The sequence below is a fragment of the Chelonia mydas genome, chromosome 9 (genome assembly GCF_015237465.2).
Source record: "Chelonia mydas isolate rCheMyd1 chromosome 9, rCheMyd1.pri.v2, whole genome shotgun sequence".
Taxonomy (NCBI): Eukaryota; Metazoa; Chordata; order Testudines; family Cheloniidae; genus Chelonia; species Chelonia mydas.
In genome coordinates, this window is record NC_057855.1 from 72,085,894 (window position 1) to 72,100,848 (window position 14,955).

General features: G+C 44.0%; 1 protein-coding gene across 4 annotated transcripts in view; it reads right to left on the reverse strand.

The window, feature by feature from the left end:
- Positions 1-14,955, reverse strand: part of DACH2 (dachshund family transcription factor 2) — a 474,848-nt gene that overhangs the window by 179,638 nt on the left and 280,255 nt on the right. For 2 of the 4 annotated variants that reach the window (XM_037909073.2, XM_037909071.2), the window contains exon 3: positions 14,392-14,463. The exons of the other annotated variants lie outside the window; for them this stretch is intronic. In XM_037909073.2, coding sequence (XP_037765001.1) covers positions 14,392-14,463 — 72 coding nt within the window. The remainder of the gene's footprint in view (positions 1-14,391; positions 14,464-14,955) is intronic. 4 annotated transcript variants of the gene reach the window in all.

The following is a 14,955-nucleotide window of genomic DNA, read 5'->3' on the forward strand; positions in this document are numbered from 1 at the left end:
GATTCATGGTGTAAACAAATGTTATAGTGATAGTGGGAAATAAACACTTAACCCTTGTTAACATCTAATGGGATAGGATAATATCATACATTACTTACTTCCACAATCAGTATTTATATGACACTATAGATAAAATGCCCTTTTAAATTACTTTTATGAACTTTGATGAACCCTATTATTATAGTGGACTCACTTATCTTTAATATGACAATTCCCTGTGGGAAAAATACTAAGAACACATAATTCAAGAAGGCTGAGGAGTCTAACTCACAGGTATACAGACACCAAGAAGAAAATGGTGAAAGTACTTAGAATAAATAAGAGAGCGTTATCTACTAAGCGACTGACGTGACTGCCCAAAAGCAAACCCCAAAATATTTACTATGGTGGGACCAGAAAAGGCCCAGTGTTAAAGGGAATAAAACATGCACATTTTTGTTTCTTTATTTTAACCTCAAAACAAAAGTGTAAGAGAAGATATTTCTATATGCTCCTTACACAGCTAAGCACAAGGCCTCATTCTACTAATGATAAATGCAACAACTGAACATTCACTGTATTGTTAAAGTCACACACATGATGTTTCAGACAAAATGCACACCTGGTTATTAGGTGCACCAATTAAATGTGCTTCTTTCCATTTAAATTGTAACCCCTGACTGTATACAGTGAATAGAAACACACAGGGTTGTCGCAGTTTGAAGATTTCATATTACATCTTTAATTGTGGACATTTAGCAGACAGCCTCTTATTATTAAGATACTGCTGACTTTCATTGATAATGTGGCCACAGGACAAGGCTAATAATTACCAGCACCAGTAGCAGCTTGTGGTTTTATATTACATTGAGGTAAATTACACTGGAATTAGAGTGGATTACTTTTATCAAATGGGGAATAAGCTGTTAATTAACTCCCCGCTGTAGCAATCTTTTTCTGAGCTTGCAACTGTTATTAACTCTAGATTAAATTGTTGAATTAATTTCCCACTTACTTACTATTTCAAGAGTTTTTAATTTACCTGGCAGCAGTTTTAATAGGAAATTGTATTAGTGAGCATAAATTGTTTTGGGGAAGGGTAAACAGTTTGTGATAATGTTTATTAAGTCGTTTTGTTTGAGCAAAAATATAATTGCAGTTTTAATTAGTGCATGGTTGTCAGAGTATTAGGTTTGAGATTACATTATGGGTTTCTGAGAAAACAATCACGCAGGTAATCCCAGCATTTATAACTGATAGCAAATAAAAAAACCTGTGTCAATACTGCATTGACTTGTTTTTGTGTGTGTGTGCATGTGCTATGTTTTGGAAAGAAAAAGGAAAACATAATTCAAACTACCCTTTGTGCTATTATCTGAAGGTTTACGGTTCACATTTAATATAAGAAAATTGAATGGATTTGAACGAAGCAGGAAACTTTTGTCTACTGTAACGTGTGTGAGGCAAAGCTCTCGCTTTTCACATTTAAAAGATTAGGATCTTTCAGCAGGGCAATAACCCAACCTACTTGTTTTAAATATATTGCATTTTCCAGTCCATAAGCAAGTAGTTGGGTCTAATGCTGAGGCTGAGGGATTCCTTTAGGTCATAAAAGAAAAATGTAGGGAAAAACAATTCATCTACCATAACAAATTGCCCAGACCATTTACTTTGTTACTTATTTGCTGTATTTATGGCTGTTCGTTTACAGTAGCCTGCTGTTTTCATATGTTTGCAAATCTTATATGTGTTTCATAAGAGATAATTAATATCCTTTACGACAGTAATATAGATGGATTATTTTCTGTCTATAACATATTATAAGAATGAGAAATTTCAGGTACTTATTGCCAAGAAAAATTCAATGTTATCCCTCCTTATAAATGCAACTAAAACACTTACTAACATTGTGTGCCTAGTTGGTATCTAAGTATGGGCAACCAATTCTACATTTGGACACCCAAATTGCATTTAGGAGCCAGATTTTCAAAAGGTAGGCTCCTGAACCCATATTCAAGCACTTAAATAATTTTCTGAAGTGCTGACCTAATTTTCAGACGTGCTGAGCATCCCGTCAACAGAAGTTGCTGAGTACTTGATACTCTTTTTAAAAATCAGGCCACCTATTTAGGAGTACACTGTGAAACCTAACTTTAGGCATCCATTTGAAAGTGCTGATCTAGGTACCCAAATATCCTGTGTTTTTAAATTATTGTTACATAACATGCATATATTGCTGTAAAATTCACAAGGTACTTAGATACAGAAAGATATACCTTCCTACCCTTCAGAGTTTAGGCACTCCAAAGAGATCGGAGCCCACAAATTGTAGATTGGTGTTCTTAATGGTTGTGATTCAATTAGGCCACAACTTTATTCTCTTAAAGTAACTAGGAATAACCAGCAATAAATTGTACGGTGCAGGTCATCGTTCTTTCCCTAATTGTTTCCACCTATTTAGGGGGCTGCCATCAGCCCACCCCTTTCCAACCGGTTCCAGTCAGCCTGTTGCTGGGACTCCACCCTCTCCGCTGAGGGTTAAGGGAGACTGGGGGGGAAAAAAAGGGAGGCAGGGGGTATCTACCTGCGGTTGCAGACATTCCTATAGAAGCCACTACCTCCTTTTTTCCAGATTCTTTAGGGTATGCTTCCCCTAAATCAACTTTTTAACTCCTGTTTATCAGGGAACCATAACCACTCTGTAGTTCTGGACATTTGCCACATCTGCTACTTCCTAAGTTGTGACAATCTTGACCTAACCTCCTTACTTACCTCTCCCTATCCACTGTCGGAAAAGTGAAAAAAAAAAAACTCACCCTGCCTTGACCAATCTGGCGGTGACAGAATTTTTTTCCCCCAGCCCGAAAGAAAACAAAAGCGACCAGTGCAAGCCCACAGCAGACCACAAAACACAGTCCTACTCAGATCCCAAGGGTCCCATGTAGTTTAGTGATTCATGGCAAAGAGAATTCCCTCTAAAATGCAGAGGGTATACATATACCCTCCCCTCTCCTCCCTCCCCCCCCCCAGTGCACATGGTGGGTCAGTGCCTCAACCTGACCCAGCCACTTCCTAACCCCAACCCCCTTTGGCTCCTCTCAGGTAAGTCTGTCCCCCCTTTCCTTCTCTCTCATAACCCAAATGCAGTAAGGACCCTTAAAGGAGCTCTGTCCTTTTTTTCCTGCTGCCCAGACAAAAAATTACTGCATTCAGTTTCAGTGAGAATATTTTAAGATTGGTCTCCTGTGGACAGGATCCGATGGGGTGTTGAGTGAGCTCAAATCCCAGTAAGTGAATGGGAGTTGAAAGTACACAGCACCTCCCAAGATTAGGCTTCATGTATTCTACTACAACACTACCTTTAAATGTAAGCCACTTCACCAAACAGCTATTCATTTTGTAGCTATGCCCTCAACTGTTAGGTCACAGTCAGCATCCTCAAAGAGACATCAATAGAAACTCCAAGGAGACAACAGCACAGAAACTTCCTTCCCTCACAAACAAAGCAAAAAAACATATTATTTTATATTGTGGGTTTTCTATCATTTTTCCTTGATATCAGTGTTCACAACAGTAAATATAGAATAAACTGCTTAGGCAGTTGTCAAAACCAACCAGCTTCATTTCAGCATTTAATCATACCAAAAAGTTATTTATTGCCTCACATTGCTGCAAGGGGCCACCATGAACATTAACCTTAGGTAGATTTTAAAAATGTCTCAGTATAAAACCATATGTTCCCTAAAATCTACAGAAAATAGAATGTTTGATATACCCAAGCCAAATATGTGGCTATTACTTTAATACTGCAATAGGGTTAAACATTAGATTGGATGATGGGGACTTGCTACCTGTGGACTTAGAAATCTTTTTAGCATTTTGAGAATAAGAGACCAGTCCAGTTTATGGCTTACTAAGGTCTCGTCTTGAGGTCAGGAAAAAACAGTTACTTACCTTTTTGTAACTGTTGTTCTTTGAGATGTGTTACTCATATCTATTCCAGTTAGGTGTGCGCGCGCACTGCGTGCATAGATGTCGGAAACTTTTCCCCTAGCAGCTACCCATCGGGCTGGCTGTGGAGCCCCCTGGAGTGGTGCTGATATGGTGCTCTATATATGACCCTGCTGGCCCGACCCCCTTCAGTTCCTTCTTGCCAGCTACTCCAACAGAGGGGAAGGTCGGAGGGAATGGAATAGATATGAGCAACATATCTCGAAAACAACAGTTACAAAAAGGTGAGTAACCGTTTTTTCTTCTTCAAGTGCTGGCTTATATCAATTCCAGTTAGGTGACTCCCAAGCCTTACCTCGGAGGTGGGGTAGGAGTCAAGAAATTGCAGACTGGAGAATCGCCCTGCCAAAGGCCACATCATCATGTGATTGGTGGACGATGGCGTAGTGCGACGTGAAGGTGTGCACCAAAGCCCATGTGGCAGCCCTGCAGATTTCCTGGAGGGGTACGTACGTGTGCCAGGAAGGCTGCTGATGAGGCCTGAATCCTCGTGGAGTGAGCCGTGACAACAGGTGGAGAAACCTTCGCTAAGTCATAACAAGTATGAATACACGCCATGATCCAGGAAGATATCCGCTGGGAAGAGACCGACAAACCTTTCATCCGCTCTGCTAGAGCCATGAACAACTGCGTTGTTTTGCAGAACAGCTTCATTCGGTCTATGTAGAAGGCGAGCGCCCTTCTAATGTCCAGCGAATGTAGCTGCTGCTCACGGACGGTGGCATGCAGCTTTGGATAGAAAATCGGCAGGAAAATATCCTGGCTGACATGGAAGAGGGACACGACTTTTGGTAGGAAGGCCGGGCGAGGCCTAAGCTGCACCTTGTCCTTATGAAAGATGGTATATGGGGGCTCACATGTGAGGGCTCGTAGTTCAGAATGCGTCATGCCGAAGTGATGGCCACTCGGAAGGCAACCTTCCAGGAGAGGTAGAGGAGTGAGCATGAAGCTAGCGGCTCAAAGGGAGGACCCATGAGACGAGACAGGACTAAATTGAGGTCCCAGGCAGGGACAGGGGGCTTCTTTGGGCGATAGATCTTTTCTAGTCCTTTTAGGAAACGTCCTATGATAGGGTGTGCAAATACTGAGCGCCCGGAAACGGCTGGGTGAAATGCCAAAATATCCACGAGGTGAACCTTAAGAGAACCGAATGCCAGGCGCTGATCTTTCAGGTGCACCAAATAGTCCAGGATTCATGGGATTGAAGCCTGGAGTGGGAGCACCTGCCATTGGGCACACCAGATAGAAAACCTTTTCCACTTTGCTTTGTAAGAGGTTCTGGTAGAAGGCTTGTGGCTTTCCAGGAGAACTTGCCTCACCGGGTCCGAACAGGCAAGCTCTGCTTGGTTCAACCACGCATCCTCCAGGCCATGAGGTGAAGTGACTGAAGGTCCAGGTGGAGGAGGCGACCGTGATTCTGCGAGATGAGGTTGAAAGTGAGAGGTAGACAGATCGGTGACCGGATCGATAGGTCCATGAGGGTGGGGTACCAGCGCTTGCGAGGCCACGCTAGGGCCACCAGGATGACGTCTGCCTTGTCCCTGCGGACCTTGAGAAGCACCTTGTGGATGAGAGGAAATGATGGAAAGGGTCCAGCCACTATTGTAGGGATTCGAGGGTATGTCCCGGAACGGTCAGCACCATGTCCAGACTGTCACGGCCCAGGTGATACATGGAAGCCAGCCACATCTGCAGGGGCCTGAGCTGCAACCTGGCATGCTGCACCACATAGGTGCAGGATACCATGTAGCCTAGCAGCTTGAGGCACAGTCTCACTGTGGTGGTGGGAAAGTTGCAAAGGCCGATGATTACATGCGCAAGGGCTAGACGATGGGCCTCTGGGAGGAACGTTCTCGCCTGGTTTGGATCCAGGACTGCCCCAATGAACTGTATTGTTCGTGTTGGGGTGAGGACAGACTTGTTGACATTCAGAATAATGCCTAAGTGGTCGAACGTGTCCCTGACCAAATGTACCTGTGATTCTACCTGCTGGCAAGACCGGCCTCATATGAGCCAATCGTCTAGGTACGGGTAAACGTACACATGATGGCGGCAAAGAAAGGCTGCCACGACTGCCATGTATTTGGTGAAGACACGGGGAGCCATGCACAGGCTGAACGGGAGAGCTGTGAACTGATAATGTGTCTTGTCTACTACAAAACGGAGAAAACGTCTGTGAAATGGGTTGATTGAAACGTGAAAATAAGCATCCTTCATATCGAGGGCAGCCTACCAGTCTCCCGAATCCAGGGAAGGGATGATCATGCTCAAGGAGACCATGTGGTACTTTGAGTTGACGATGTGCTTGTTGAGTTCCCTTAGGTCCAGAATGGGCCGGAGACCCCCCTTACCCTTGGGAATGAGGAAGTAGTGTAAGTAGAAACCCTTGCCTCTGAGCTCCCGAGGTACCTCCTCCACTGCTCCTTGAGCAAGGAGGGACTGGACCTCCTGAATCAGGAGTTGCTCATGAGAGGGGTCCCTGAAGTGGGACGGGCAAGGGGGGTGGGAGGGCGGGAAGGAGCAGAAGTGGATAGAATAGCCTGCCTCTACCGTGCGGAGGACCCACTGGTCCGATGTAATAAGGGACCATGCATGGTAGAAGCAGGATAGACGGTTCAGGAAGTGGGTATAACTGGCCGGGATATGGACTGGTAATCTGTCCTCGTGCGCATCTTCAAAATGGGCGCTTAGGGCCCAGAGGGGGCTTGGACTGTCCCTGGCCCTGTCCAGAGGCAGGACGCGATGGTCTGTGCCTGGTGTATCTACTTCTCCTGTGGGAGAAGTCCTGCCTGGGTCTAGCTGGGAAAGACCGCTGCTGGGAGGGCTGGGGCTTAAACGGCTTTCATTGAGTCGCCAGGGTATGCATGCCTAGAGACTTAATTGTGTTCCTTGAATCTTTCAGGTTAGGCAACCTAGAGTTGATCTATTAAGCGAAGAGCCCCTGACCGTCAAACGGGAAACCCAAGGACTGAAGCCAGGCGTTCTGCCCCATGGCAATACCAGATGCCAGTGTACGCACCGCTGCGTCCGACGTATCCAGGGAGCCTTGAAGAGCAGTGCGGGCCACTAGTCTGCCCTCCTCAGGAATGGCTCCCAGCTCCTGCCGAGAATCAGATGGGAGGAGCTCCTTGAACTTTTGAATAGCAGATCAGGAATTATAGCTGTATCTGCTAAGGATCGCGAGCTGATTAGCAATCCGTAGGGAGAGGCCACCGGTAGAATAAACCTTTGTCCCAAAGAGGTCCAGACGTTTCACATCTTTTGATTTCGGGGCAGGCCCCTGCTGATCCTGTCTTTCTTTTTCGTTTACCGCATCCACCACCAGGGAGCATGCAGGGGGGGATGGGTAAAAAGGTATTTGTACCCCTTAGTGGGGACAAAGTACTTTCTTTCGGCCCCTTTGGCCGTGGGGGGAATGTAGCCGGAGTTTGCCAGATTGTCTTGGCATTCAACTGAATGGTCTTTATAACGGGCAGCGCCACCCTAGAGGGCCCTTCTGGTGTCAGAATGTCCACCATGGGGTCCTCTTCTTCTACGACCTCCTCCACCTGGAGATTCATGTTTAAGGCCACTCACCATAGGAGTTCCTGTAGGGCCCGGAAATCCATGGGTGGGGCTCCTGATGCGGATGTACCCGCCACCACCTCTTGAGGAGAAGACGAGGACGCAGTGACCGGCAGGATTGGGTCCGAGATAGCCCCTTGATCCATTGGTTCCGGTTCTTCCTGAGCACCAGGTGTAGCCTCCACCAGGGGTGGGGCTGGGGCTGGATCCAGGGTTTGTGCAGGGTCTGGAGGAGGATGACTGATGGTTGCCTCGGGAATACAGGACCCAGAATGTGATGGCAGAGGAACACCTGGAGGGACGCCCTGGGCTTGGTGGTATGCCCAGGGAGTCCAGAACGGTCACTGGGGCTGCCAGTGGGGCACTGAAACATCCCGTCCGAGACTGCCAGGACCTGATCAGGGTGCCTTCGATGCTCCTGATGCCCTACCTGACCTGAGGGAGGGTGACTGGCAGTAGGACAGCCAAAGAGGGGCTGTACACTGTGCTGGGGGGGGTTCCGTGTCCCCCGACGGGCGGAATGGGTACCGTGGGGAGTGGCGAGATCCAAATCGTGATCAGCGGTGCCGTTGTGGAGAACGGTACCGGGAGATCGACTGGTGCCAAGATGTTGGACTTCGCCTCGGTGGAGAGTGGCCCCAGGAGTGTGACCGTGACCGGTGCCGTGCCAGGGAGCAGTGCAGCGATGGAGAGCAGTGCCGTGCTGGGGAGCGGTGCCGCGATGGAGAGCAGTGCTGTGCTGGGGAGCGGTGCCGCGATGGAGAGCGGTTTCACAAAGGGTGTCGCGGAGAGGTGCAGTGCCGTGATAGGGAGCGGTGTCGATTCGAGTGGTGCCGTGAGGTCTCAGACCTTGACCTAGATCTCGAGCGGGACCATGACCGGTCAGCTGATGACCACCTCAAGCGGGAGCGGCTCCGAGGACTGGGGCTGCGAGACCAGTGCCGTGAGTTGGACTGGCGCAGAGCATGGGTGCGGCGCCGGGACTCAGAGCGGCACAGTGATGCTGGTCTGGGGGCATATGGCCCAAAGATTGCCGGTCTGCCTCTTGACAGTGCCGGGGCTCGAGATGGTGTAGGCCTCGAGACTGGAGACTTGGGCGCCTATGACTATACTCCTCTGGCGGCCGCACAGGTGTCGGGTGTAGAAGGCAGCGTGACCTCCTCCACCTGCAGGGAGTCTGGTGGTATGGGGATTCCCGGGGAGGCGGGGGCTCATGGAGGACGAGGCCTACTGGAAGGTCTGTGGGCATTATGTCCCTGGTCCGCACCGTGTTCTGTCGGGAGTGCGACTACTGCCTCAGGCCTTTGTGGGGGCTTCTCCATGGCCTGCTTCTTACGGGTGACCGGGGAGTGAGAACGGTGCCGGTGAGAGCGCTTTTGGGCCCCAGGATACCGCCGGGCCCTAGAGGGGCATGCCGAGTCCTTTTTCGATGCTGTAGATGGCACTGCTGGAGCAGCGCTCTGCACTGAGGCACTCAGGGCCGAGCATTGTGGCGGACGGAGAGCTGACTCCATGAGGAGTTGTTTGAGTCTAATGTCCCTCTCCTTTCTAGTGAGAGGTTTAAATGCTTTGCAAATCCTGCACTTATCCGCCTGATGGGCCTCTCCCAGACACCAAACACAGGAGACGTGGGGGTTGCCCATGGGCATAGGCTTGCCGCAGGAGTTGCAAGGGTTGAAGCACTGGAACGGCATGCCCTGGGTTGAAGGGGGAAACTATATACAGAGATAAGTAGAGTAGCTAGGGAGTAGTGGAGCACTTGCGAATAAGAGACCACTGTTTCAACAACCGTCACTGGCCGTAAGAAGGAACTGAAGGGGGATCGGGCTGGCAGGGTCATATATAGAGCACCATATCAGCGCCACTCCAGGGGACTCCACAGCCAGCCCAACAGGTAGCTGCTAGGGGAAAAGTTTCCGACATCTGTGCATGCGGTGCACGTGCGCACCTAACTGGAATTGATATGAGCAAGCACTCGAAGAAGATTGTTAGATTCCAGGCTCAATGACTTTTAATCCTTTTGAACTCGGTATCATTAATAGTAATTACCTTTTGCTATAAACAGAGATTTGGACTATGTCTAATGTTTGTTATTTTCTATATTTATTTATTTCTTCTGTCATTTACACATATAACATGATCTTTGGTTCCACGAAAATCATGTACTTTGGAGACACAAAGACAGCAGAAGATAATTAATACCCATTCACAACATCTTCCAGCCATTACAAAGAATGGCTAACAGACGGAAGTAACCCACAGCCCTAAGCCTGTTATTTTTCTGGGGGTAGTAATTAACTTCTATTGTATTTTCCATTATTACCTTTTAAATGCAGTTTGTACTCTCCAGTTAATATTTTTGGTCACATTATGATTTACGTTAAGCGCTACATTCTGGCTACCCTGATACATATACATGTAAATTAAGGAAAGGCACAGAGAGCCCCTTTCCTCATCCCCAGAGCTTGCCCTGTATTTATAAGGTGGATGGCATAGAACGGCTAGATGTACTCCACACTTCAGGGCATCTTGGTTTACGGGAGTGGAGGAAAAGACAGAGCCTCACCACCCCTGCACATCAGCTGGTGGCTGGTGCTACAGGAAACACTTTACACCTTTAAAAAGAGGTACAAAAACTGCTTCTAAACAAGCTGCTCCAGCAGCATTCTGTCTCCTTCAGTACTCCACAGACAGAATGCCTCTAGCAACAGTCACTGATGAGTATAACTTACTATTTGCTACCCCACTTCAGCTCCTGCTGTAAAATACATAGTAGTAGTAACAACAGCAGCAGTATAAAAGCTATAACAGAGCTCTAACAATTAAGAAAAGAGGAGATCTGAAGAATTTAGGCCTCAATGTAGCAGAGCATTTAAGCACATGCTTAGCTTTAAGCAAGTGAATGGTTTCATTGACATCCAATGGCACAACTTATTTGCTCATAGGCAAGTATGTACTTAAGTGCTTAGCTGAACTGGGCCTTACATGTTCATTATAAAATTATATTTGTGATTATTTCCTTAAGTGATTGTTGTAAGAAAATATAGTTAACTCAAAGATTACAAATAATTTGAAAGCCAACATTTTCAAATTTAGCTGCCTAAAGTTAGGCATACCTCCACCCTTAATTAAATGACCTGATTTTCTGAGGTGTTATACAGAGCAGTGAGTTCTGCGCTGAAGATCTCGGAAAGTCAAATCATGTATTTTAGTGCCTAACTACAGGCCCCCTAGTTTGAACATTTTGGCATCAGTCTGTATTTCAGTAATTTGATATTCTGTTTAACGAGTAGGCAGAAGTACTTTACAAATTGAGCAGCAGACCCTCCAGTCCACATATAGTGACAACTCCAGCTGAGAACCAAGCTTTAAGGCCTGCCATAGCCGTTGACCTTAAGGATTCTGTATTGTGTTGGGAAATAAAATTTAGATATAGAAACCAGCAATAACTGCTATATTACTGAAATAAACATAGTAACTCTGAGAACTGCTACTGAACGTTTGAAGTTATTTGCTCCCCTACATCAGCACTATTTTTCCTGCCCTACATTATCTCAGTGAGGTGTTGTCAATGTTAAGCACCATCATTTGCTGTGGAAAAAAAGTTTGCAATGCACTTTTTAAAAATGCAAGCAAAAACATAAAAACATTCAATGGGAGTTTATTCAATTAATTTTACTTTCCAATTTATAAAGATTTTACTATTCATGCAAAGGAAAATGAGAATTAAAATGTGCCTGAATATGCAATGTGCTGACATCAAGCTTAGTTTTACAGCCTTTTTAATACAAAAGTAATTTTAAAAATAATAGACTTAAAAGAGTAAAAAACAAAAACTAATAGTTTTACTAAATTACCTTTTTATTACATGGTTTCAATTAGCATTTCTTCCTCTCAAAGATACAAATTACTGTTTTCTGTGGAAGGAATTGGGACATGCCAGAAATACAGAGAAAACTTCAACCAAATGCTGGACTTAACCCCAACTGAAAGCATACGTCCACATAATTTCCAGAATGGATTTGTTCTTGCAAATACTGCAAACATTAACAATTCTTACAAGTGTACATGAGTTATGAGACATGCTTCTCGCATATGGTAATATGTATTATTCTACTAAACTCATTAGTTATTACATTTAATATATACAAAGCTAAGAATTACAAAATAATAAAATGTTTTCCATCTGAATGTGGTTTTCGGTTTCTTTGAAGTCATAAGAAAGATGCTGTGGTATTAGTCAAGGTATTATACTATAGCATAAGGAAAATATTATACTACAGGTGCAGAAAAGATTTATCCCACATGTTATGAGGCTACATCTGGTGTAAAAACAGTGAATTAATCTTTAGTTCTTTGGGGGTTTAAATCTCACAGGTCAGAAAGAAAATGGCTCAATCTTAAATGATATGGCTCCATGTATTGTCAGAACCTTTTACATCATCTACCAAGGATTTTGTGATACAATGTTTTCAACATTCATTTTTTAAAAATGAAGAAACTTGAAGTGGGCAGATGAAAAAGTAAAGACATATCCACAACCAGAAAAAAAAGTGTTGCTCCTGCTAACATTACAACAGTATGGTACCATAGTACAACTACATTGAAGGTATGTGTTAGCTCAAGTTTCCCGCTGTAAAAAACTAGCTTTTGTTTTTCCAAGATTAACAAATCCATTGGAAGAAATGTGCCCTAATACGAAATTTCACATGAAAAATACTGTTTCTGCCTAAACTTTTGGAGTGTATTTGTGTTTAAAAAAACTTTGACAATTTAAAATTTTATCTATAGAAGCACTTTTTAAATACAATTACAAAAAAATTTCAATGTAAGAAAATAAAAAATATTGCTGGTGATTTGTCCATACCGGAGCTGATACAATAGCAAACCATACATTAGATTAAATTAGTCTCTTTTTCAGTTCACAAATTGTCCTTAGGTAGCTTGCATAACTTAAGTCCAAAATAAATGCTTCTACTGGTCCTCTTCACAAGAGTGAATTTCACCCCAAATAATTTCTGCAGAATGTTCTTGAACTCTGAATAGTCACAATTCTCAAATTCTGCTGACTAGATTTGATTAAACATATACCAGCTATTCTGTTCCCTGACTGGATGAGTATAACTCTTAGAATCAGGTTTCTTGTGTAAATACTTGCGTTTAGGAATTCCAAATGTCCTTTCAACAAATATTCTCTATTATTCATCCTATTCATTTATATTTAACCTAATATTATGTGGCCTAAATATTATAGCACATATGTGAAATCATTCTATGTCACGTGACCCCTTATCCAAACTGTGAACACAATGCTGTTGAGTAGAATGATGGCGCTTTAGCGTACATTATACAATTTCTGTTTATGTCATTTCTCATTCTACTTTTTAATCTCTGTTAAGCAGAAAACAATAATTCCAAAAAGTATACAGATTTTGTGATGTGCATAAATATTCAGTACAGGCTAGCTTATGATCACAATACTCTCACAAACTGAAGGACATAGTCTTGAAAACTTACCAGGTTTCCTAACTCATTGTTCTTGTAATAGAAACTGCACATATATAGGTTTGATAAGCTAGAAATTAATATGTATTATGAAAAAGAAATAGCAAATACATGATTGCTTTCTCTGGAGAATTTCACATGTACCACACCAATGGTACTACACATATTATACTAAAAAGTATGCCGATCAAGAATATTACCACCACTGGACTGTATTAGATTGGCCTTCGTGTTAACTTTCTCTCTGATACAAATCATGCTACATATTATAGTACTACACATTAAGGTAATAACAGTGCTACTGTCCAACTAATTTTGGCCCAAGAAAGTTATAGATACAGGCTAGCTTGTTCAAGTTGTCATAGCTAGGAATTTTGAGGTGTAAAGGTAAACAAAATTAATGAAATCACATTATAAAGCATATAAACATTGAGACCAATTTCACATTAGTCTGGTGTACACACACACTTTATAAATAATATGAAGGTAAATGCATATACAGAGCCATAGGCAATGCTTAAAGTGTGTTGGATCGCAACGGGTCACAGACCCAGGAAATAAAATTTCTAAAAAATAAGCTGGGTCACTGAGGCACAGAATTTTAGTACTGCGGGGAGGGGAATCCCTTTGATACTCTGCTTTCCCCGCTTGCCCACCTCCTGGGGAACAGCAGCCCATCGGGCTCCTGCAGCAAGCAAGCAGAACTCTTTCACCATTCCCACAGGAGAGGAGGGAGGGAGGAGCAGAAAGAGCCCAGCAGCTCAAGGCAGCTCTGAAACATTCCCTCCCCACCCAACACTATGGGCAACAGGATGGCAACTCTGTTTCTCCCCCATCCCTCCCAGAAATACCTGTCCTTGCAAGGGGGAGAGGAGATTCTGAAGCAACTCACCCCAGACTTGAGAGGTGTGTGAAGAAGGTGCATGAGGAGTGGGGGGAACTGCAGAAGACATGGGGGAAGGGGTATCTGGAGGATTCAACAGATGGAGGGCAGAATTAATGGTGGGACAGGATTGATTTGGAGGTTGGGGAAGATTTAATTGCTGGGCAGAGGAACAGGCAGATGTGGGGGTGATAACAGACCCCCCACACACACAACACACACACACTTTTTACAGGTCACTTTAAGCACTGCCCACAGGTATAGCTATACTGACAGAGATGGATAGACAGCATATGTCTTCCTATTCATCTGTCTTGCAACTTGAAAAATGCAAGCCTCAGGGTTAAAGAAGCAAAATTCTATGCAGCTGTACAAAATAATAGTTAAACAAAGCTTATATCTAGAGCCAAATACAGTCATTGACATGAGATATAAATAGTAGTAAACACCTTGGATTTGAAGAGTCTTGAGCTTTGCAAACTTTATCTGGGTTTCATCAGGAAAAAACAAAGTTCTTAAATCTGGAAAAAAAACACACGTTAAAAGCACTTATATGTTATTGAAATAGAATTCCATCTGCTAACAATATAGCTTTTTTTATTCTACATATACAGATTGACCAGATATCACCAGTTTAAAAATCCCTGCAGAAGCTAATAAGTGGCAAAGGTATGTTTTCCTTTGTTCATCTATATAAATGTATGAGGTTTTGTGTCTACATGAGGTGGTTCCTACAAGTGTTCAACATTGATGACTCTCCCAAGGTGGAAATCTCAAAAAGCTTCATTACTCACAAAAGCACATGTTCTCCAAGGAGAGATCACAGAGGAGAAGTGTCATATGATTGTTTACCTCTTCAAAATGACAGCTGGGGATCAGCACAAGTAAGCAAGGCTCACTGTGGCTGGCAATCACAACGTGAAGCCAATATACTACAAACTTAGCTCAGTACCAGCAGTGTTGTGTATGAGTCAGGTATGCTGTAAAATTTCAATGATGCCTTTAAATTCTAA